The sequence below is a fragment of the Oenanthe melanoleuca genome, chromosome 1 (genome assembly GCF_029582105.1).
Source record: "Oenanthe melanoleuca isolate GR-GAL-2019-014 chromosome 1, OMel1.0, whole genome shotgun sequence".
Lineage (NCBI taxonomy): Eukaryota > Metazoa > Chordata > Aves > Passeriformes > Muscicapidae > Oenanthe > Oenanthe melanoleuca.
In genome coordinates this window covers 3,129,302-3,155,240 of record NC_079333.1, presented here as the reverse complement: position 1 = coordinate 3,155,240, position 25,939 = coordinate 3,129,302, and the positions used below count along the sequence as shown (strand labels likewise).

The 25,939-nt window shown below is 40.1% G+C and overlaps 1 protein-coding gene across 3 annotated transcripts in view; it reads right to left on the bottom strand.

The window, feature by feature from the left end:
- EPHA3 (EPH receptor A3) overlaps positions 1-25,939 on the bottom strand; it is a 176,752-nt gene that overhangs the window by 25,801 nt on the left and 125,012 nt on the right. For 2 of the 3 annotated variants that reach the window (XM_056495633.1, XM_056495649.1), the window contains exons 6-12: positions 22,575-22,699; positions 15,788-15,950; positions 14,279-14,381; positions 13,768-13,835; positions 10,050-10,175; positions 5,437-5,622; positions 1,689-1,750 (exon numbers count right to left, since the gene is read on the bottom strand). In XM_056495633.1, coding sequence (XP_056351608.1) covers positions 1,689-1,750; positions 5,437-5,622; positions 10,050-10,175; positions 13,768-13,835; positions 14,279-14,381; positions 15,788-15,950; positions 22,575-22,699 — 833 coding nt within the window. The remainder of the gene's footprint in view (positions 1-1,688; positions 1,751-5,436; positions 5,623-10,049; positions 10,176-13,767; positions 13,836-14,278; positions 14,382-15,787; positions 15,951-22,574; positions 22,700-25,939) is intronic. The other variant, XM_056495640.1, reaches the window with a different exon arrangement.

The window sequence follows — 25,939 nt, the reverse complement described above, 5'->3', positions numbered from 1 at the left end:
TTAGTTGGATATATTTCTAATCACTTACTTCTGGGCATAATTTTAAATCTCCCAACTGTTATGAATCCTGTTTGTTAACATCTACTTTTGATATTGAGATATGGATATACAGACAATAGGACAGCATTTGCTGTAGTGCAGCTCTCAGATGAATTCCCCAGTGCTGTAAATGTATCCTCATGGGCAGCTCTCCAACTCCTCGTGCTGCTGCTTCTGGAATTTTATTAAATACAGGGGAGCTGGCTCTGCCACGAGAGGTGATCTGACATCAATCAGCCTGCCAGACTGATTGCATCCATTTTTCATTTTTGATTACTGTTCTTGGGGGTGATATTAGCACTGTAAACATTGGACAATTATATGACACAGTGGTCACTTAAAGAATCTCTCAGAATTCCCCTTCATGGAGAAATCAATTATTTTAAAAGTTTCTTAGCAGTTGTCTGTCTCTTTTTTATCAGAGCCAACACAAGAGAATTTTATACAGTCTCTGGAAAAGATTTAGCTAAAAACCAGAAGGTTTCTAACCATGAACACAATCAGATGCTCAGAGAGCCTTTCAATGGCAATGGGGAAAGCAAACTAAGTAGTTCCAAAAGGCATTCATAAAAAGGGTTATATGGCCTGAGTGGCCTGTGATATTAATGAGTCACAAGGTTCTTATCTATGTTTCCACACAAGAGTAGTAAAAAAAAAAAAATCACACTAAAATGAAAGAACAAGCTGAACAACTGTTCTGTGCAGTCAGAAATTATTCTCCTTTCCTCAGGGCTCTCTTCAAGGATTTCAAGCCTAAACAAAATATATATAGTTCAGTACAGAGATATTTCATTCAGCTATACTGACACATTATTTATATGCATTTTACATGCTCCAGTGGACACCATAACATATATAGTACATAGTGAAACTCAGGTTGACAATCTATCCCCTTTTGGGGTTAAATGTCTAGTTCAATGTTATGAATTTGGGGGATAATGTCATTCAACCGTGGCAGAACCAAAGCAGTCTCCCAGCCAAAGCTGAGTTTGCCCTAACAAATTAAAATTAAACCAGTGTTTCCCCTCAGATGGGATTTCATTTCTCCTACACTCCTTGTTTTGCCACAAGTAAATCTCGGTGACACAGGGAGCGTTCTAATTTTTTTAGGCTCACTACCAACTTTGACAGAAAACAAAGATAAATCAGCCACAGCATTAGGATGTCTAAGGCTGGAGAAAGAAAACAGGCCAATAAACTTTGCTAGCTAAACATTTCTAACATCCTCAGGTATGGGGCTATTCTCTCAACTTTTCATTACTGATAAAACTTCCACAAATCCATTCATTTTGAAAATCTCTTGCTTAGACACAGAGGCTGCCAACCAATAAGCATAACTGGATTGCAGTCATAATTCAGCCTCCAGAAAAACAGTCCCCATTTTTGTGTGCTGTTTCACTTTGCTCCTTTTTGATAGATTTAACATACCAAAATTGTCCAACTTTTGGCATAATGCTTACTGCAAATGGGCCAGCAGATCCCTACGTGGCTTTCTGAGCACATCACGATGCTCACAAACCCAAACGAAAAGAAAGGAATAAATAAATAAATGAATAAATAAATAAAAGGAAAATAAAGAGTGGCAGTAAACCATAAGAAGCCCAGAATAAGAGTCACTTCTGCCCCATTCAGTTTCCTGTTGCACTTACTCGTAGGAAGCTGTCCAAGGAACCATTCTCCATGTATTCAGTAACAATCATAACTGGTTTACCTGAAAATAGAGCACAGGGGTCAGGACTTTCAGAGGAACACACTGGAACACAAACAGCAAATCCAAGCACTTCAGGAATGTGCCCAAACCTTCCTAACCCCAAGGATAATTTTTACATTTAGAAAGGAAGCAAAAGCTGTGTGAGCAAACTGAGGCTGGGTGCAGATAAAGGTGGGAAGGAAGGTGCACAATAAAACCCCAGGGCACTGGGAAGAGAAGCAGAGCTGTAAGATAGATGGGCATTTCCTCCTTCAGGCACTCCTTCCCTCTGTGGGGGGATCCCTGACAGCACAAACTTGGACACAGCTGGGACCTGAACATGCTGCACCCACGGGGCAATGGCAAACTTCTTTGGAAAGCCTTTAATATTTCCCAAAACTCACCCAGACATTTTCAGACCAGTTTTTGAAACCATTCTTTCCACCCCAAGGCATTTTGTGACACAACCAAGATTTTATATGCAGCTCTGACATGCTGGAGACAAACTAATGCAAAAATTAATGTGATGACAGGGAAGTTTTCAGACCAAGGTCATTGCCCTGCTAATATTTTACCATCATATGGACTTTATTATTTCATAATATTTACTAAAGCTTTGCTTATTTTCTCTTTGTGGAAGAGAGAAAGGTGGGTAAGAGCATGAAGTTATTTAAGGAGATGAATTATTATTGCACATAAAATAGAGGAAGGCATCTGACCATAAAAGAAGGACAAAGGCCTGCATATTGTATAGTGGGCATGGTGAAATTTTAGCTTTTAAAATTGAACAGCATGAGGCTTGAAAAAGGTACCCAGTTTAACAAGAAAGCCATTAAAAAAGCCAAGCAAATGCTAACAACTTTTTGTTTGCTTGCTTTTCTAAAAATACTGCTTCTACCAAATGGAAATCTTAGAGGAGAAACAAAAACTCATTCATTTCAAAGAATGAGTTTAATACAAGAAGAACATTATGAATTAATAACTTCAAATATCTTCTTTCTGTAATACAAATGATGTGTTACACTGTGGGAGTCACACTAACAAGTAATTGACTGTCATCCATTCACCAGTAGGAAATTCTGTATGCAAAATACTAATTTTGAATGATGTAAGAGATGATACAGGTATGAGATCTAACAGTGTAAAAGCTCAAACAAAAAACCTATTTATACTTAGTTTTGCCAGCCAGAAATACAAAGTTAAAGTATTTTACTTGCACTCTGTGTCTAACATGAATTCAAAGGGATTTCTGCCAACACACAGAATATGCTGCTGGACCTTTCAAGTACAGGGTTATCCAAAACTTTCTAGGATAAATCAATTTACTTTGCCCTGCACTTTGAAGCCAGGAGACAGGTGCCTGGTTTCTGTACAAACTCAGGCAATTTTAGGAGACTTATCAGAAGAACTTAAACTAGAGTAAGAAATACATCTCCCAAATTATTGCAGGAGCATCTTCCTGCCTTGCTCACCCACACACCAAAAGCCTCCAGTGCAGGGTTTCCCTCTCATTCAGTTGGAAATTTGCCCATAATAAGGAGCACATGCTCTGAAGTTTTAAAAGAACCCTCAAAGCATGGCTGTTTATAAATGATAACAAGTTGTGTCAACAGCATTGCCCTGGTTTATTATAATAGCAGGCTACAAATTGCTGTAAATTATTGGTAAACTAAGCAGAATATGTGTGTGGTTATTAATACTGTGCCCAAGAGTGCAGGGCAGCAGCTGGGAAATGCAGGACAGAGATCCACGAGGAGCAGAGGAACAATTCTGCACTGGAGGTGAGGCTGGGAGCCTGATGTGGTGATTGATTTGTTAAAAAAGAAATCCAAACAAAAAAAGTCCAAACCCACAAGCTTCTTGTCCTTCTTATCACCCTGCAGAATGTTTAATAAAGCAAACAATTGTATTTATTATTATATTTACTTTGTGCCATGTACTTTTGCCCAGTGAAATGGAGACAAATAGCACCAGAGCAGATTTCTGAGAGGGTGCTGTACCCCTGAGGTTCTACTTCAGCTGGGAATATTCAGTTTGCTCCCCTGATCTCCTCCCCAGCCCCCCAAAGCACACAGCAGTGCTGTGAATAAAAACACCTGAGTGGCAAACTCACTAAAAGTCACTTACACAGAATACAGAGAGAATTAGCAATGCACATTCAAGAACAACACACAAATTCCTGCATGTACAGAAATTGGATTATTGTCTCAGTGCTCCAGGAATAGAAAATGTAACAAATAGATTTTAGCTCAGCTGTGTGCAGACTGATGTTGGTGTTTCAAGTGATTTTGTGACTGCAAATCTTATTCTGACTCTACAAAACATGTCACTACAAAGCAGGAGATAAAGCTCAATTTATGCAGGCAGACCTTTCCTAATAGGACTGTGAGACCTAAGATAAACAATAATTCTTTGTTATTGAAATCAGCAAAATAGACTTTCATGAACCACACACAGAGAAGGCATTGTAATTATTATAATTATGGCTCTTCATAACATATAGTGTTTTACATACCTTTCACTAGTGACTTTTAGACATATTCTGGTGGGGTTTTAATTTCTTACACTTTTCAGCAGTCTGCTATGAAATCTTTTCATACCCATCCCTGTGAAACTTTGAATCACACAATTAAAACCCAAAATTTTCTTAAAACTAATAAAATCAACTATTTAAACCCAAAGTATTTGGTATGTTTCTGTCCAGTTAAACTAGAAACATCCTCAGCAAATTCCAAGCACTGAAGTGGCAAAGAGCTGCTTTGACAGCACTGAAATCTTGTAGCACTCCTTTTTTTTGGTTGTTTTTTTCTTAAGCTTGCCTCATATAAAATATTATTGATCTCCCCCTTAATAACTAACGTAGATAGATAAATCTGATCACTAAATGTATCACTTCATTCTTCAGTGGAAATGTAGAAAGTGTGGCTGAAGAGGGTTGTTGAAATAAATTACTTTTCCAGGAAGGTACCACGTGTACATGGAGGTTTCAGTTAAATTTTTGTTACCATAAACAAAGACCAAGAATATGTTTAACAAAACAAAACAAAAAAAAAAACCCTAAAAAAACAAAAAAAACAACCAAACAAAGAAAAACAAAAAGGAAAAAAACCCAACCAAACCATTAAGAAGATCACCCAAAAGCAGATTTAGAAAAAGCATTTAAGTTAACATATATATAAGGACAGAGATAAAACTAATTTTACTACTGACAGATTAAATCCTCAAGAGTTCTTTTTTGAGATTTTTACCAAGATGTTTGAATTCTGGAGCTTTCAAATGTCTCATGCTGGTACATATTGAATATCCCATGGATTATTTCCCATCTAGGACAAAAGTTTGGCCTTATTTAATAATTCACTAGGACACATTGTTGTCCCAGGTAGGCTGTTCATTAATTAGTGCTAATGACAAGTCTCATGATTTAGCTGAAAGCAGAGCACAGTTTAATTCAGAGCAGGAAGCCTCAGCCCATCAGACTCCACAACTCTGACCCAGATCATCACCCAGTGCTCTTTTGGAGCCATTTGTGACTCTGGAGTTTATTAAACCTGCCAATTTATTATTGAGCTTTTTGCAGAGCATACACCTGGATGCTTCATTCATAATTCACTCTTGCTTTTCTTTGGCTGATCAGCAGATCAGAGAATTATTTAGGCAAGGCAGCTCCGTGACACTTGCCATGCACAGATGTCCCTGCCATTCCTTACTTTTGGTGACAACTCCCTCCAGCCTGATGATGTTGGGGTGGTCAAACTGGCCCATGATGCTGGCTTCTCCCAGGAAGTCCCTCCTCTGCTTCTCTGTGTAGCCAACCTTCAGGGTTTTGATGGCCACTGAAATTTCCTTTTTGGAAGGCAGCTTCAGGCGTCCGCTGCACACTTCTCCAAATTCTCCTAAAAAGGGGAATGGAAAAGTGACAGAAGTTAAAATGTGGTTATTTTGTAGGGATTCAACAAAGAAGAATCAGCACTCAAAAAATGTGGTGTATGCTGGTTTATCCTTTTGCAATATGCAAGAGCAGAGCACGAGGAAAACCATCTTGGCATTCAAAAGAGGGATTATTAAACATGTAGAAAACTGTTAGAAGAAGACACCTCACTAGAATTTTTTTTTCAGTTAACAAAATTTTACACAAATCACATACAGAAGTTTCAATATATTGTTATTTAAGAAGCAATTGATTTCAAAGCCCCTTTTTTTCAGCTTTCTTTTCTAATTTTTTTTTTTTTTCAGACAGCCAAGTTAATCAAAAAAGGCCTGAATAAATGTGTGGTAGGGCAATGACCTTTCTCTGTTGCTAACCCAGGCTAGACTTGAGTCAACAACATAGAAATGAATGTTACCATATCTTACCACCAGCTGCTTCATCCTCTAGGCATAGAACTGTGCTATCAAGGTAATAACCACTAAAAGGAAGATATATCTTTATATACATATATATTGCTAAAAAGCACTGACATTACATCCTTTGAGTCTAACACTGTTTGTATTTCAGGCTGCCAAGACAGGCAGCAGCTCAGAAAACACATTTTAAAAGCTACTACTAGTAACTAATGGGAGTTGAGCTCTTTTCAGACTTAATTAAAAGCATTCAACTTCTGCAAGCCCAAATGACCATTGTACTTTACCAAGAGTTCAAACACCAGCCCCAGCTCAATACTGTCAGAGCACCACAGAATTGGAAGACCAAAGCACATCTTGAAAACAGAAGGAAGGGGAAAAAAAAAAGGCTTGAAATAAATCTTGTAGTGCCCAGCTTCCAACTCCATTTTCTTGATGTTTTAATGATCCAAAAAGCTGTAACAAGCTAAGCTCTTAGAACTATTTTACAGTTACTGTCCATGGAGACTTCAGCTATGATTTCAGGCAGCAGCCCAGCAATCAATCCTTCATTTTAAAGCTGGAATCGTGTATCTGATATTTGTTTAACTTCTGGGAAGGAAAAGGTTATGGGTAATGTCCATCAACACAGTCCCATTCAGCCATGGCTGAACAATCCAGAACCTCAGTGATTAATCAGATTCCAAAAGTACCCCAAGGCCAGCAGATGCTGCAAGAGAATAAAAGATGGGCTCTTTCTAGCAATGGAGTTTGCTGCTGTCTATGGATATAAAGCAGGTTTACTTTCTTGGAAAATTATTTAATTGGAAGGAGCTCCCCAGGCAGCCCAACTACATTAACCCATGATTTTTTATATCCAGGGCAGCATGGATGCTAAATACATTTATCTGGTCAACACCCATAGTGACCCATGCAGCCACTACAATTTTTCCTGCTAATTATTACTTTATGATCAGTAAGAAATGGAGTGGGTCTCACCAGACTGTTGAGGAGGAACAAGGGCTTGTGTTTGAGTGGAAAACCTGGCAATGACTGTAAGATATGAGGAAGATGGCTCTTCACCCAAAGAGGCTTTTGTTTTCAATGACACCACACACACAAATACAGGATAACCTGCCCTGCAGACTGGTGTGCCAATTCACATGTGGAAAGCTGACAGGGATTATTTAGGAGGGTTGTTCAAGGCACAAAAATCTCTCTTCAGCAGGATATCCTAATTTCTTTTTAAATGGGCTAGTTAGTACATCAGGGGATGGTGTTTGCTGAGCATTTAGACCCAGGGGAACAGTAAATTAAGATTCTGTGAAATCAGCTACTCCATTCTCTTTGCTGCATTTTAAATCTGTGCAGAGAACTCCTTCAGATTTGGAGAGGCACCAAAGCTCAACATTTCATAAACCTTGGGAACATCAGCAATGTTCTAGCCTTCACTGGGACACTGCAAACAGGTGGCCCCAGAATTCTGTGAATAGTTTGATCAACAAGATGTTGAGCTACAAGTATATTTCAACTTTGGAAGAAAAGCAAATGGTTGCTTTCTTGTTCAGCAAAGCACATAGTAAATCTACCCCAAATCAAATAAGTACTTTCTGTAGTATTCTTAAACTTCTGAAGTGGTTTGTTGAACTGAATCCATAAAAATAAGTGAGTTATTTTAAAAGAAGAAATTACTGGAAAGAAAAATCTGAAAAAGTGGCTTCTGACCTCAACTTTCTTATGCTTAGCCTCCCACTAAAATCCCTTGTGTTTTTCTTGAGGTTCTTTTGGATAAGAATATTTCCTTATTGCATTTGGGTATGTTTTCAGAGCTAGGTAAGCTCTGAAAGCCCTCTCTTCTCACAGACTTCTGGCCAGAGCTGTGAAAAACTGCTGGGAGCACTTGAGAATGTCGAGATTGCTTCCCTGGCTTGAAGGTCTCCCTGCTTACATCACACTCCAGGGCAGCTAAATGAGTCCCTTCTTCTCAAAACCCTGTCCTTTTTGTAATTTCACTCACACTTGCCTTGCAGAGGACAAGGGCAGGAGGAGACCAAGAGACCACTCAAACAAGTCATTGACTCAGAAAGAGGCAGGAAATGCCTCTCTGTTTTTGGGGAGAAGTGTTCCTGAAGGAGCTGCCTCAGAGGCACTCAGGGTAAAAGCCACCACGTGCTCAGGGTGACAGCAGTGTGAAGTGATGCCACAAACTCGTTTTGGAAGCTCCCAGCACCCCATGGCCTGATTTTCATCAGTTCTTCCCTTCCTGGCTCTTCCTGTTGGCATCTCAAACCAGTGCTAATGTTAAATATAACTGTAATGCCTTATGTACTCCAGACTACATTAACTGAGTTATGGTGCCCAAATAAAGGTGTTATTAGAGCCTGAGTGCAAGTTTAAATGTAAAAATGCCACTGAGCTCAGTGGGGCTGAGCAGGGTGCTGTCAATGCCAAGGTCCAGGAGTTGGACTCCACAATCCTTGGGGTCTCTTCCAGCCCAGAATAACCTGAGATTCTCACTGCACTGAAGCAGAGAGACATTTAAAACACCTGTCTCCTTTAGGACATAGTCCTATTTTGGAGCCTCTCAAAACTTTTTTTCCTCTGTTTTCAGAGGCCACATTTGACAAATTTTGGTTTACTTCTTATTCTGCTGCGTGTCTTGATTAGAAATAGGTCAGAAAAACCAAAATGCAAAACATGGCATGATCCCTAGGAACTCCTTTTCTAGATTCACATACTGCATACAGCCCAAATTTAGAGAGCTTGCATTTGTGAGGCTCCTGAAAGCCTTACAAGGAAACACACTGCTCCTGGACTTAAATTTAGAGTAATCCTGCTTCTCCATCCCCACAAAAATTCCCTGCTATGTGCAGTAAGCAGAGCTTTGTTGTCTTGACTGAAGATGATGGAGAACAGTGCACTCTTGTGGGGCAAAATTAAAACCAGCAAGGATTCTACCTTTCCATAAAATAATTTCAATCTAAAAACAGTTGAGTAGCTTCAGTAGGACAGGATGGAAACTTCCTTTTTTTTTGCTGGGTGATTCAGGAGATGCACTGAGTGCAGTACCCTGGGTTCTACACTTTTTCCAGCTGAAAAACTTTTGCTGTGCACTCAGAGTCTGTCTCTCTCACATCTCATGGCTTTAATTCAAACCATATGCTTAGAAAAAGCCAAAAAAATCAATAATAAAGGAACAGGTATTTTTCAGTGGATTAAAAACCAATAGTGCTCCTCCTTTAATATAGGAGGAAAGGTAACACTCCATGATCTTCTGTCTCAATGAGACAATCTGCCACTTCACTTCAAGGAGGAGGCACACATTCTATCAGGAGCTACAAGCTCCATTGCAATACTCAGTGTAATGAGAATTTCTGTAATCTGGCTCCTCTGTTACAAAATCTGGCCATTTCACCAGCTTGCTTCCTGTAAATCCAACAATCTGTGGCTACTTATGGCTCAGACAATCAGCTATTGGACAGACAACCCTTTCCTCCTAAATCAATAATTCAAATCCAAAGCAGTGACCAAAATCAATCCAACAGTCAAAGGTCACTGCAGCCTGATGGATGTGTGGTGACTGCCATGAAATGAGTTTGTGGTTTCACCCAAGGCATAATAGTCAAGAGTCCTTTTATGGGGAAAAAGAAAAAAAGAGAAAACATCCTCACAGCTGATAACATTTTCTGCGCTGTGGTGACAGATTTTAAAGAGAAACATAGAAGTGAGGCTGAACTTTTCCCTTCCAACAGTGGTGCACTCAAATGTGGGCTTGGTGTCCTTTGAAAAGCTGTCTTGCTGTCTCCTTGCTTTGAAGAAAAAAAAAGGAATATAAAGTTGTGTGCTCTTAACTTTGCACTGAAATCACTGTAAATATGACTTGATAATTTGAAGACTTTCTAGAATATTTTCTTTCCAGTCACAGCAATGAATCTAAAGATATAAAACAGTATGTACACAGCAAAAGCTATTTTAGTTCAATACATCTGGTGGTCATTACCTGCTCCAACTACTTTATCAATGGATATATTGGAAGCATCCAGTTCCTTGGCAAATTCATGCACAGCTTGGTTGGGATCCTCATATGTGTGTGGATCTACATAAGTTCTCAGCCCTGGGAGCTTTACTGTGTAAAAACAAATTCAGAGAGAAAATATTACTTAGACTTGAGTAATGCTTCTAATGAAAGCTCATGAGATAACCAGAAACCAAATCAATAGAAGGAAAAGGTATTCTGCAGATCAACCTGGCTTCTGTGGGTCTTCAGAATCTTTGCAGAGTGAAACCAGACACTAATGTACTGCAAAGAAGTGTGACAACCATGCCAAATATTTGCACTTGCAGTATTTAATTGCTTTTCTAATATTAAAACACCACTCATCCCTCCCAGGCTGCTACATTTAGATGCTGCCTTATATTGACCCTTCAAAGTGCCAGCAAAGGGGCAAGGAACAAAATGTGATGCTACAGTCAACCTGAAAAGTTCTTAGGAATATATTAAGAAATCAGATTAACTCTAGTTTGTTTTTTTTTTTTTTGAACTCCATCAACAAGATAGATACTAATAAAGTTATACATGAAAAAATGAAACCCTGCCTCAATCCCTCTGCCAAAAAATAGAAGGATGGCAGATAATTGTTCTGATTAAAAGCTGGTTCTGGAGCTTTGTCTCCCATACATCCATGTTATTATTTTGGCCTCCTCCAGAGTTTCCTGGCTAGGGATTGCTGGAAGAGATCATTCCCAACCTCTGCCTCCAAAAAGTGCTGAAAGCACAGCACAGCCTCATTCCCCTTCCCCAGCCCCTGGCCTTGCTTGTGTCTGCACCCAGCACCTTCTGTGCCTGCCTCTCTTGTACTCACTTTGCAGCAGGAATACATTTTATTAACAGAAAGTGAAACAACCAGCTCGAAGCTTTCTGCTTCTGACACAAACCCTGCATTCCCAGACATGTATTCCAGCTTTCCCTAACTGTACCAGCTGGTCTTGTAAAAGATATTAACTCCTTCAACAAACACTGCTTTAACCCACTCAGGAATATCCTTTCCAGCTTAGCATTATTATACTGCAGCAATTTTTTCACTGCTAAAATAGTTAAACCATTTTTTTTTTTTTTGCTGCAGTTGCATAGATAGGAAAAAAATACCTTTGGACCATGAGAGCACAAAATTGTTTTATCAAATGATGTAAAGTGTACGTAAAAAAAGAGAAAAAAAAAATATCAATTTTATGGGGATTTATTTGCCTCAGAATAGACAAAAAAATGATAAAACTGGGTTCCCAAGCTAATTGCCTTGAAAACAATACAAAGAAAGAGCCATGCTCTCAACACCAGGGCTGTGTGTGCACAGCATTAAAAGCTGGCTGTGTTTCCTTCAAGAGCCTGATGATTACAGAATTACCTGCAAGTAAAACAAAAAGTAATTGGCTGTATATTGCTGTTGGTTAAAAATCTTGTAAATGCTCCTTCCCTTCCATGCTGAATGTGCATTACAGGCCCCCTCACATCCCCAATAAAAATAACAATTAAAAGCTTCTGCACTGTGGGGTTTTTGGCTTGGGGTTTTTAATGCTGACCCCAGAGGTTCCCAAGATCAGGTGATGGTGGCTGCAAGGAGAATAATCCCTTCACACCAATAATTAAGGGCAGCCTGTGTAGTAACTGGGTTCTGTCATGAAATACAGATAATAAACACGTGCACATGTGTTAAGCTGCACTACTTTACAGCTCATTCTGTGCAAACATAATAATTTACATTTTCATTTTAACAGCACAAATTGCCCTAAAGGTAGCAAAAAAAATAAAAAGGCCCAGCCAGAGAAGGCAAAGGGAGAGGATCTGAGGAGGTGAAACATTTTTTGTTCCTTTGAAGTAATATTATAGGATTTGTAATAAGGCTGCAGGGAATAGTTCATGGCTGGAGCCTTTTTAAAAGTAATTCAGGGTAAACTGACTGAAATAAACCAGCTGCTGTATTTAAGATGCTGAAAGTTTACTACAGCCATGGAAGTTAACTTTGTCCTTTTTTAGTTCATAGGGGCAATTTTCTTGTTCTTTGGGAAAGACTGTAATTTGGCAAATTAAAAGTTTCAAGAGCCACACACGAACATACTTGCAAGTTCTAACTGATAAATATCTGCAAAATCTATGATAAATAATTTTGAAGAACTCCTAGCAGACATACCAGGCCCATGATTTGCTCTGGTCTTACTGCACAGTGAATCAGCATGGCACTACTCAGAAAACAGTACATAAATATCTAAAGCCAAATTAAAAGCAATTTAATCCACAGGAATTTAACAGCACTGACATGTTTAAGAATAGTGATTGCAACTTTCCATTGTGTGGGAGTAAGGAGAGCAAATTCTGACCTGTTATTTGTCTGTGACACTTATTTTACTGGCTGCTTTTATTTTATAACCTCATTAAATTTGGATGATGAAGCATTAATTCTATGGGCCACATGTAACTGTAGAGATTTTTTTTTTTTGAGAATAGTTGGTTAGCAGTTGTTGGGCTGCAGCAATTTTGTATCCCCTGACAGTGCTGGGGAAGGGACAGGAATTGTGGATATTCATTCTTTTGGCTCTCTGGAGATAAGGAGGGGCAGGAAACTTAAAAGAATAATAATTTGAACAGTCAGAGAACAGCTATTCCATTGTCACAAGTTCTAATTTCCAGCTGCTGCAGGTAAATCCCTCATTAAAATGTTAATTCACTTATATTTGGGGAGGGGCACCTGATTATGGTACCAGCAGCTCTTTTCTTGCAAATAGTACAGGGCCAATGTTGTGTGCAAAAAAATGCATGTATATTAATGTTACAACATGCTAAGAAACAGAAATATATTGAATATTGTTGGAAACCATTGTTCAACCATGTTTTACACAGTGTAGCAGGACACTCATCTGGAGCTGAAACAGTTTCAAAGATGAACTACTGTTTCTTATTAAACAAAGCCTCATTAGACATCAAGAATTATGTGGGCAAAAAAAAAAAAAAGGATTTTCTGGTCTTGGTGTCTATGAGGAGCATTATCTTTGCCTGTAAGGAGATAAAATTCCAAAGTAAAGTGATTAAAAAAAGAAATCAACTGAGCAATCCTCCCATTCCTGATCAGGAATTAGGCTATCACCTTCTTTTCCCCTCAGCTTCCCCTGCTCCAAAACTATGTTTTTCCTTTTTTAAAGGGTGTGTGGATGGAGCTTTGCCTGTGAGCCAATCTTCAGGAAAAGTGTAACAAAGTTATGCACATTGCAATGGGCATCCAGGATCAGATTATGACTATTATTTGTAGGTGAATTTTGTCAAGCAAACAATTTTCACAGCAGCTTTAGTGTTCATCAGGGTGGGTTTAATCAATTTATATTTTGCTTTGGGAAAGAAAATAAATTTCTCAGACTTTATATAACAAGGAAGTTGCAGCTGCACTCTGGATTTCAGTGATGCACAGCATAATCAATATCACAATTCCAACCACATGCATTGTTTGAACATAGACAGAGATGTTTTGATCATTACTAACCTGAACACAGATGAAAGAAGTTGAAACAAAGAATAATTGTTTGGGGAAAATCTCCTTACCCACAAGAGAGGGATAATTCTCTTCCTAATATCATTTTGGTTTAAGTGAGGTATAGCTCCTTTTTTTTTTAATTGAAAAATATCAGTTACCTAGGGGATGATCTGGAAGCATTAAAAGGCTTTAGCAACTTACAATGGCCATTCCCAAAATGCAGCCTTTTCTCATCAGTGCCATGTTTAGACTTCTTGTATCCACAGAATCTACAAGCAACAGAGAAAAAAAAAATTAATACAGAGAATTTTACGTGTTAACTGCAGGTGGAAGCAGAGTAGAATGCTTTCCCTGCACAATTAAAAGCCTGTTTGAAAGTTTAATGATATTTACATTCTCTGTGCCCTATAGGGGCATGTGATGTTCTCAGGGAATTTGAGGAAATTGGCTAATGAGAGGATTTGTTGATTTTTGACCCCTACAGTTTAATTTTACAATTGCCTGAGAATGTGTTTATAGCATTTTTTAACAACTGCTGCACGATTTGGGCTGCTGGCACTAGTGGGCTCATTACTGCCTGTGAGGCAGCATTTGGAGCTCCTGGGCAGCACACAAAGGGTTAAAACCAGCCACACCACGACACCCAAAGTCAGCAGGGACCCTCTGGGATGTGGCAACAGGGGAAAATGTGCAGGTCCCACCCCAGACTCACCTCCCAATGAGGACATACACCACCACTGTGAGGAGGATGATGGCCACTGCTGCTGAAATGGCAATCATCACCACCTGGCTGTTCTCACTGGAGATGGAGAACGCTGCAAAGCCAGCAAAGAACATGTAAATAACATATAGATATAACACAAACATATAAACAACCTCACACAGGCACATCTCATGGATGACATCAGAATTTACAGGCATATAGGGGACAGACATCATTGCATAGCATTTGGTCTCCTGGCAGATACTTAATCCAGGACATAATTTTTCATCAAACAAATAAATATAACTGAAGAAAACATAAGACTCCAGCCATCTTTGCCAATTTACCAAAGTTGTTTCTGCCACTCTCAATTTTTACTCTGCTAATTGCAGCAACTGCTGGCAAACTGATGCTGCTATATAAACATATATATATAAATACAAACACACATGTCATGAGTGCCATACATACTTTATGTTACTCAGTAAGGAACATTTCCTAGGCAGGAAATCCCACAACCATCACCTCTGCTTCCCCTTCTGTGTGATTAGCTTTTAGGAGCTAAATTTCCCAGTTAAGCTTGACAAAATCCACATTTTGGTTGTGGAAAGCCAGGGCACACAGCACAGATGTCTACAGGGAAAATAAGGGCTATTTTCTGCCTTATTTTGGCACCTTCCTATGGTCCCTAAGTATGAAACTTTACACTGTCACACAGGGACAGGATGACTTTAGACCTCTGGTGTGAGGACCAGTCTCCAGCAGAGACCTCCTGAGCACAGCAGAATTAAATCATGGTAATTTGGTAACACAGCAACAGACTTTTGCCTTTTGTTGGTCACCTGTGTGATTATGTATGCTTATTTTTGAGATGTGCATCACTCATCACTTCTACATTTCTACTTTTTCATTTCCCCCTTCTTTTGGTAACATTACTTTGCAGAGAAAGCTCATTAACCTCTAAATTGTTAATTTTTTATCTCTGCAACTGATTTATTCCTGCTAGCTGTAATTGTTCTATTGTGAGTTCTAGTTTCAACTAGAACACCAAAGCTGCAAGTCACTGTAACAGCAATTTGCAACTCTTTCTTTTAAACATGAAAGTTTGTTTTGCCTTTCAGAATAACAGCTGGGGTGGAGAAGGAAGAAGTGGGGATGAAATAAATAATGTATCTCAAATACACACAGAATCAGGGTGAAAGGTTTGGCTTGACACTGCTGTTTGTTTTTTCTATCACACCTCCTCCCCCAGCAAGAGCCATGGTCTAGCAAGGCATCAGCTGTGGCCTGGGGTAGAAGTAGGGTGGGGAATGGTAAAAACCCCACCTGTGATAGCCCTGGGACACTCTTTATAGCCTGTTCCAAGTCTAATGATAAAACACAAAGTCACACAGCAAGAAAGACACATCATAAATGGTCATGAGGCACATTTCCTCAGCTAGGAGAGGAGTGCAAGCAGCCACTGGGGCAGCCAGAGCTGGGCAGGGTGTCAGCACAATCCCTGTGAACAGCACATACAGTCTGGGCTGGTCTCAAACTCGAACTTGCGGCTGCTGCTCCCGTATCCAGCTGCGGTCCGGGCTCGGATCTGGAACACGTAGGTGGTGTCAGGCTTGAGGCCACTGATGGTCACGTTGGTGCCTCTGGCTCTCAGGATAGTATAGCTTGTCTCTTGCTCCTGCTTTTGAAAAAAGACATGATCAGATTAAAACCACACCCTAAAAAAAAAAAAAAAACCAGAGGTGGCGGGTACTAAATTACTACAAACGTCCTGGTGTATTTTTGAGTATTTACTGCCTAACAAATGCTTGTGCAAACATTCATTTTCAATCATCTTTTAACAAGATGTCTTAAATCATCAGATTTGCTGTGCTGTAAATCAAATACCAGGCATGCTGAGTTTATGACGTTTTATTAAACGCTTTTGCATCATTTTGTCTGCAGTCCGTAATGCAACAAGAAAATTATTAAAAGATTATTTAAAAAAACATAAATCAGATTTGCCTACTGCACTGAACTGGAAGTTGTAACAGGCCAACTTAGACATTTTAGGGCCCTGCAGAGCTGTTGCAGGATGCAGTTTTTACTGCCCCACATTTTACAAGACAGTGGTTACCTTTATAATAGAAGGGAAACTCCACTTGGGCTCCTCAGCTCAGCAAAAAGGCAGATTTAGCTGGTTTTCTATTGTGCTATAAAAACTATGAGATAGCTGTGTCCATCCTCATTTGGACAAAACCACACTGAACTCAATCCTGGACTATGTTCAGAACCCCTCTCTGCTTAAGAGTCTGACATAATACTTTTTATATAAAATAAGAGGAGGGCTGGTTTGTAATTTGGTAAGTTTGGATACACTTCACACTGTGTAAAAAGCTAATCCTGATAAAAGTATGTCTCAGTCCCACTGTAAGCACATAATCTCAACATTTAAGCATGCATTTGGAGCCTGAGGTACTGCTTATTTTACTAAAGCCATCTTGTACCAAAAGAGCATTTTTGGCTTCCTAAATATGGCAGCTGGAACTGTCTCAGGAAAAAAAAAAACCAAAACAAAAAAACCTCTTGGCCAGCAGCCACACATGGCCATTTCACCTCCAGGTGTAAAGTTCAAGTGGCTGGAGCTGTTTTGGAGGGTTTGCCCTGCCCTGCTGTCTGCAGGAATAGAGTCAGGACACTCTGGGTTAGTAGGTGAACATCAGAAACTGCTCACTCTGGTGCTAGAGAAAGCCTAAGTGCCCTGCTCTTGGCAGTCTTTGATATGGAGAAACAGAAATATTTATATACCACACTTAGGGGAATTGCCAGAATCTCCACGTAATGCTCAACATTATGCTCATGAGAAATCACAGTGAAAGGAAAAAAGAAAGGCCAAAAAAAAAAAAAAAAAAGAAACAAAAAAAACCAGCCAAGTTTGTACCTAAAAGTTACCATCCAGAATCCAAACCTCAGATAGGGTGAGCTGGACCCAGTCTTCAAAGAATGACTATAAAAATGTTGACCATAGCACATTTTCTTTGAACAGTAAAAATAAAAAGAAAATCAGTGTTGGACCTCCTCAGAGTTTCCCAATAATTCTCTAAAAAGTTCTCTGTTCTAAATTCAGGGGAGCAAATTTACAGGACACTCTAAAGAGCTAACAGGCTTGTGTAAAATTATTTATTTTTGAACTAACAAAAGCCTAGTATTGTAATTTGCAGTCTTTCCTTATCTTGTCATTCAGCTGGATGTAGGCAACTATTTTAATTTCAAAGACATAATAATCTTGTCTTTAAAACACAACATCTTTTGTGTATGCTATGACTGGACATTCATTTTGATCTGGCTTCAGGCTGCTTTTATGAAATGCAAACATTTCCTTCTGGTGCAGATACATATGTGTAAGGGAAAATACAGTCATGGCCCTGTCTGTTAATAATCCACACTGGAACTTGGAAAATAAACCTTTAAAACAATGGTATGGAGGATGTCATGGTATCTCAGTTTATGGGAAGCTTTTTACACACATATTTTCTAGCTCATTTTTTATGTTACTAGTAATCAAATCAGTGCAACACCACATAAAAGCCCAAGTTTATCTTTCCTGGGGATAAAGCAAAACTTCAGAGATACAGCAATATAGCTGCCATGGGCAGAAGGAATACACAAAAAGGAGAGTCAGTCCTTGCCAAGCAGAACTTTAACCAAACACTCTGAGGATAAATTTGAACTTAGATGCACAAAGCAATTTCTTCCTGAATATTTCTGCATAGTTTAGCAGACACAATCTTTGCTGGGAAGCAAATCCTACTACTGTCAGTGCCTCATTTGCAAGTGACATTTTATAATTTTATGCTTTGTTTTATAAAAACCATATTTTGGAGACATTTAAAATTGATAGTGGTGGTACAAGTAAGGGTGAATGTTTTGCTCTTTTCCAGATAAGCACAGAAAATATGCTTATATCATAGAAGAAAAAATATTGTTTCCATCAGCTTTATGTGCACTTGAGAGGCCAAAACCTGACTACACATTTCTGAGAGGAGGCCACAGTCCTGACTTCCCTTATTGCCAGAAGTGAACTCTTCATGGATATGACATTTCCTACAAGTCTTGTGGAGCATTCATGGCCTACCTGCTTTTACAGCCAGAAAAATAAGAGTTTAAAAGCAACAAAATTAATTTAAATATGATGCATTTTTTCAGCCTCAAAGTGCAGAGCTCTGTGTTGGCTGTAACCACTGATCTCACAATCCCTATGATGGAAAAAGCAAATCTATTTCAGCAACATGAGCCTGCAGCTGAATTTCATTCATTGTTTGACTCCATCTTAATAAAGTGCACATGACTTAATTGCAAGCCACAAATTTAGCTGCAACAATTAATAGTTTATGAGTGGTATTGAAGAGATGGCTTTTTCCTGTACCTGCACATGACAAGATACTCCTTCAAGAGAACATGATAATGGGAACAAGGACAAGGAGGAAACAAAGAACAGGGCTTGTGCAAAGGGAAAAAAATGGCTCTGTTGTTTATGCACTGTGATGGCTGAGACACTTAAAATTCAGCTCAGCATTATATGGATGAACTAAACTGAGGTGTCATTTAGTACCATTAACTTAGCATAAAATGTTACAACTTACCATAAAATAAATGCCTAAAAATTCCACGTGGTCTCCCTTTGAAATAAGATTTTGTTCTTTTTAGATGTTTTGAATAAATATTCAATGGGGCTTTATAATAAAGCTCTAAAGTTTTTTGCAAAAAATACAATTCTATTCCAAACACTGCTTCTGAAAAACGACCACTCAGTTCACCATGCCATGAAGTGTTCAAAGCCTGGTTGGATGGGGCTTTGGACAACCTGGGGTACTGGAAATTATGGAAATTGTCCCTGCCTATAGCAGGGGGTTGTAACTGGATGACCTTAAAGGTCCCTTCCAACCCAGCCCATTCTGATTAATTCCAAAGAGTTAAAATAGTTTCCTAAAGCTGTAGCTACTAATTTCTTTAGACACATACAAAGCTCTGCTCTTTTGGCTACACAAAGGCAATTACTGGTGAAAAAACCCAAATGAGAAGGTTAATTAACTACCCTTGAGAAACTGAATATATTTCACACATTTTATGACAATAATCCATGAGAAAAAACCTACAAGATATTATAATTTAGATACATGACATTGCATTTTTTTTTATTCCAAATCTCTTGTAATATCCTAAATACTTTAAGACCAGCTTAGCAAAATAATGTCATGAGCAAGATGTATGACAGAATTGGGCTGACCTGCATTGCTCTGTTAATGCTCTGCTTTTTAAATTCTAAGAGATGACAAAAGACATATCAGCTGAAAACAAGCAGGATGAAAAAGGATGGCTCAACCTAAATCACCTACCAGCAATCAGGTACAACTTGTCAGGAGAAATACCCAGATTTGCTAACTCTGAAGGGTTTATTTCCACTTAACAGCAGTGCATTTTCTGATGAGCACAACCCAGGTGATTTCTGAAGCAGAAAATCAAATGGACTGGACCAGTGTGAAAAGAAACCTCTCCTTTTAAAAGAGGAGGGAAGGAATCAAGCTTAGAGATCCCAACTGAAAAGCAGCATCTTCCAAAAGTGGAGGAATGAAGAGTAACAATTCTGCATGAGCTGCTCTGGCCCCAGGTAATTCTATCAGAGAATTTGTTTTGAACCTATTATAATTTCCAAAGCTTAAAAATACATAGATTCAAGCCTCCTGACAACAGATTTGCTTTCTAGAATTTTTTCCCCTCATAAACCCTGAGGCATAGGCTCCTGACTCCCCAAGGGCCTGCAGAGCACACATTAAAAACACTGGTGCCAGAAGGTTGGCTTTTAAAAGCCTTGTGCTCTAAATGGTCTGGCTCCCATTGTCAAGCACTTGGCTCCCTGGTTTAAGAAAACTGGTGCATATGAACTCTTGATCACAGACTTCAAAGGGGAGAAACACATGTGCAAGATCAGCCTCCTAAGACTGGTGGGTTGTCTTATAAAGCTGTCTTATGACAACCAATTGCTCCCTGAGAGTGGATACACCCGGTGGGAACAGGAGCTGTGTGTCAGTCTGTGCAGAAAACAGCACTGGATGGCAATTTTCTTGAACAGAAAACCCCAATTTCGGTGTAGAAAGATGATCAAAACATCCCAAACCAACACAAATAAAACTTACTGGTGATTTAATTAAAATTAACTGAATGGGCACAGCAGGGAAAAGAAATCTCTCCCTTTGGGGCAAGTAAAACCCCAGAGATCACCTGTGCTGTTTTTGGCTGGGGTAGAATTAATTTTCTTCACAGTATTTAGCTGTGGCTTTGGGAGTTGCACTGAAAACTGACAGGTTTGATAATAAAGAGATATTTTTGTTATTGCTGAGCAATGTCAAGGTCTCTTACACTTTTCCAAAGGGGAGGCTGGGGGTGAACAAGGATTCAGGAGGTGCCACAGCCAGGACAGCTGATTCCAGCTGAGCACACAAACATCCCATCCCATCCCATCCCATCCCATCCCATCCCATCCATCCCATCCCATCATCCCATCCCATCCCATCCCATTATCCCATCCCATCCCATTATCCCATCCCATCCCATTATCCCATCCCATCCCATCCCATCCCATCCCATTATCCCATCCCATCCCATCCCATCCCATCCCATCCCATCCCATCCCATCCCATCCCATCCCATCCCATCCCATCCCATCCCGTCCCATTATCCCATCCCATTATCCCATCCCATTATCCCATCCCATTATCCCACCCCATTATCCCATCCCATTCCATTATCCCATCCCATTATCCCATCCCATCCCATCCCATCCCATCCCATCCCATCCCATCCCATCCCATCCCATCCCATCCCATCCCATCCCATCCCATCCCATTATCCCATCCCATCCCATCCCATCCCATCCCATCCCATCCCATCCCATCCCATCCCATCCCATCCCATCCCATCCCATCCCATTATCCCATCCCATTATCCCATCCCATCATCCCATCCCACATGGCACCATGCTCAGCATGTAAGGCTGGGGAAGAAGAAGGAAGAGGGGGATTCTTGGAGTGATGGCATTTGTCATCCCAAGTCCCTGACAGAAGTGATGGAGCCCTGCTTTCCTGGGGATGACTGAAATTGATCCTGTCCCAATTGAAATTAAAAAAATTCCAAACCCAATGTGGAAGTCCACAGATGCTGTTCATTAGGTGAGACTGAGTTGAAATGTTTTGGATGATTTCTTTTTCTCCCATTATCACTAGCACGAGGCATATTTAGATTTTTACCAAGGTCTTTGAAGGTTCAAGTGCTCACCAAAATAAACTCGTGCCAAAATCAGATTATATAAATTTGGGAGAAATCTTTTCAGCTTCCGGCCTTCTGATCCTCTTCATATGAAGATCAGGTATGAGCTACCAACACTGTCCCACTCCAAATCTCCATGACAAAAAAATTCTAAAAATTAACTGAATCCTCATGAAGTATTTTAACAGCATTTTTAGAGGATATTGTCACAACATCATCTCTGGTATGTATGAAATATAAGCCTGATTATGAGATATGAAGACTGTTAGCAAATGCTCAATTAAACCAGAATTCTGGCATGTTTTTCAGTTTGTTAACTTTGAAAATCCAGGAGCAATATATCAAACAGAACTATCAGTAGATCTACTGAAAAATGGCTAATACCACATTTCTCAATCTCCATGGCAATTCATGGTCTTTTCAATTCTACCACTAAGACCTCCTGAAAACATTCTGTTACAAAGACTTTTCTTTGCTAAATACAGATCTCTATAGGATGCCTAAATAAACAGTTGTAAATAAAAGAAAATGTCTAAAAAACAGAAGGTAGATTTTCTTTCATTTGCAGTCATTTGCTTACAATTTATGAAGAATTCTGTTGTTAATAGAAGGAACTTTCACAGTGCAAACCAGCCCAGTAGGCCAGCCAACATTTTCCAAATAATTTTCATGTAAAAGATGCTCGTGCCACAGGGAAGTGGCACCAGCACGTGGGTAAGTGTATGGACTGACAGCAGGATAGAACAGCATAGTATGGAAGTTTTAGTCAAGAAAATGAGAAAAGAAAGGAATTTCATATCAACTGCATTACTTTGTGCTGTGGGGATGAGCTTGGTAGACAGCACCATGGTTTCACTTTGTGTTTCCTGATGTTCTCCTGACCAAAATCTGAGCAGTTCCAACACTTAGTGAGACTGAAGGAACCTGAGAGTTTCTGAGTCCTTAACACAGGCAATTCATCAGGGCACTGCTGAGACAAACCCCTCCCCTTTGACCTTCCCACCTTTTCATAGTATTTGACCTCGTAGTCCAGGATGATCCCGTTGGGATGCTCAGGCTCCTGCCAGGAGAGGGACACGCTGTTCCTGGACGTCCTGTCCTTCCTTATCACCGTGATGGGGGATGGAGCTGCAGAGGGAGGGAGAGGAGGGAGAGAAACAAGCTGGGTTTATCTCCATTGGGAGAAGCAAGCTGGGTTTATCTCCATTGAGAGACACAAGCTGGGTTTATCTCCATTGAGAGATACAAGCTGGGTTTATCTCCAGTGAGAGACACAAGCTGGGTTTATCACCATTGAGAGATACAAGCTGGGTTTATCTCCAGTGAGAGACACAAGCTGGGTTTATCACCATTGAGAGAAGCAAGCTGGGTTTATCTCCATACAGAGAAACAAGCTGGGTTTATCACCATTGAGAGACACAAGCTGGGTTTATCTCCATACAGAGAAACAAGCTGGGTTTATCTCCATTGAGAGATACAAGCTGGGTTTATCTCCAGTGAGAGACACAAGCTGGGTTTATCACCATACAGAGAAGCAAGCTGGGTTTATCTCCATACAGAGAAACAAGCTGGGTTTATCACCATTGAGAGACACAAGCTGGGTTTATCTCCATACAGAGAAACAAGCTGGGTTTATCTCCATTGAGAGAAGCAAGCTGGGTTTATCTCCATTGAGAGATACAAGCTGGGTTTATCTCCAGTGAGAGAAACAAGCTGGGTTTATCACCATACAGAGAAGCAAGCTAGGTTTATCTCCATTGGGAGAAACAAGCTGGGTTTATCTCCACTGGGAGAAACAAGCTGGGTTTATCTCCATTGGGAGACACAAGCTGGGTTTATCTCCACTGGGAGAAACAAGCTGGGTTTATCACCATTGAGAGACACAAGCTGGGTTTATCTCCACTGGGAGAAACAAGCTGGGTTTATCTCCAGTGAGAGAAACAAGCTGGGTTTATCTCCATACAGAGAAGCAAGCTGGATTTATCACCACTGGGAGAACCAAGCTGGGTTTATCACCATTGAGAGACACAAGCTGGGTTTATCTCCACTGGGAGAAACAAGCTGGGTTTATCTCCATTGGGAGAAACAAGCTGGGTTTATCTCCATACAGAGAAACAAGCTGGGTTTATCTCCATTGGGAGACACAAGCTGGGTTTATCTCCACTGGGAGAAACAAGCTGGGTTTATCTCCAGTGAGAGAAACAAGCTGGGTTTATCTCCATACAGAGACACAAGCTGGGTTTATCTCCACTGGGAGAAACAAGCTGGGTTTATCTCCATTGAGAGACACAAGCTGGGTTTATCTCCAGTGAGAGAAGCAAGCTGGGTTTATCTCCATACAGAGAAGCAAGCTGGATTTATCACCATTGGGAGAACCAAGCTGGGTTTATCACCATTGAGAGACACAAACTGGGTTTATCTCCATTGAGAGATACAAGCTGGGTTTATCTCCATACAGAGAAACAAGCTGGGTTTATCTCCATACAGAGAAACAAGCTGGGTTTATCTCCATTGGGAGACACAAGCTGGGTTTATCACCATTGAGAGACACAAGCTGGGTTTATCTCCAGTGAGAGACACAAGCTGGGTTTATCACCATTGAGAGAAGCAAGCTGGGTTTATCTCAATACAGAGAAACAAGCTGGGTTTATCTCCATTGAGAGACACAAGCTGGGTTTATCTCCAGTGAGAGACACAAGCTGGGTTTATCTCCATACAGAGAACCAAGCTGGGTTTATCTCCAGTGAGAGAAGCAAGCTGGGTTTATCTCCATACAGAGACACAAGCTGGGTTTATCTCCATACAGAGAAACAAGCTGGGTTTATCACCATTGAGAGACACAAGCTGGGTTTATCTCCACTAGGAGAAGCAAGCTGGGTTTATCACCATTGAGAGACACAAGCTGGGTTTATCTCCACTAGGAGAAGCAAGCTGGGTTTATCACCATTGAGAGACACAAGCTGGGTTTATCTCCACTAGGAGAAGCAAGCTGGGTTTATCACCATTGAGAGACACAAGCTGGGTTTATCTCCACTGGGAGAAACAAGCTGGTTTTATCTCCAGTGAGAGAAGCAAGCTGGGTTTATCTCCAGTGAGAGAAACAAGCTGGGTTTATCTCCATTGAGAGACACAAGCTGGGTTTATCTCCACTGGGAGAAGCAAGCTGGGTTTATCTCCATTGGGAGAAACAAGCTGGGTTTATCTCCATTGAGAGACACAAGCTGGGTTTATCTCCATTGGGAGAAGCAAGCTGGGTTTATCTCCATACAGAGAAACAAACTGGGTTTATTCCATACAGAGAAGCAACCTGGGTTTATCTCCAGTGAGAGAAGCAAGCTGGGTTTATCTCCAGTGAGAGAAACAAGCTAGGTTTATCTCCATACAGAGAAACAAGCTGGGTTTATCTCCACTGGGAGAAACAAGCTGGGTTTATCTCCAGTGAGAGAAACAAGCTGGGTTTATCTCCATTGGGAGACACAAGCTGTTGAGTTCCTTTCCATCGAACCCACTCCCAAGCAAAGCTGGGTTCCAGCCCTGCTCCTCCTGCCTTGGAGCACCCCAGCCTCAGGGAAAACGAGATTTTCTGAGATTTTCTCCTCTGCTGGAGCACTGGCAGCAGATGGTTTTGATCTGCTACTGCAGTGTAAGCAAGGAAATACACTCAGTGGATGAAAACACACAGTGCTACCTGTTTGTTATAATGCTATTACCATTACCAGAACTCTGATAATATTTTGGTAGGAGTGTCCAAAAGGCTGCTGGGATGCATTAAGAACAAGGAGCTCCTGGTACTCATGGCTGGAAAAAACCATCACAATAACCATCAGCACAAGTCAGCCCCTTTGGCATCGTTATTTGGTAAGTTCTCCAGATGAAAATTGCTCCCATACACACTTTGCTTTCACCACATATCTTTGAAAATGAAAATGGATGAAAAAGAAAAATCCAAACTGAAAAATAATGTAATTTTTTAATGTGCATTGATCAGGGTTAGGCACGACAGCTGATTGCATTCCACAGGTTCACCCACCACCCACAACTCGGAAATAATATCAATGTTAAACACACCCATAAAAAATCATAATTACTTAGGATTCTTGAACATTGGTTCAGTTTTAGACCACCCAGATCCATAAGTTGTTCCAAGACCAGGTTTGGGTTTCCTAGACTCACTGAAAGCTGTGCAATTTTTTAGAATTAATTTGTTTTGTTTTCTTTGGGTTGACTTCCCACTCCAAATGCTTCTCTTCCATGGCTTTGGCCAAAATTCATCAGATTATATTTTACAGATCACACACTGAAGGTTGTAACTGTCATTTAAAAAAAAAACCCTTTTACTAATGAACAGCCTTTTATCTTAACATGTAA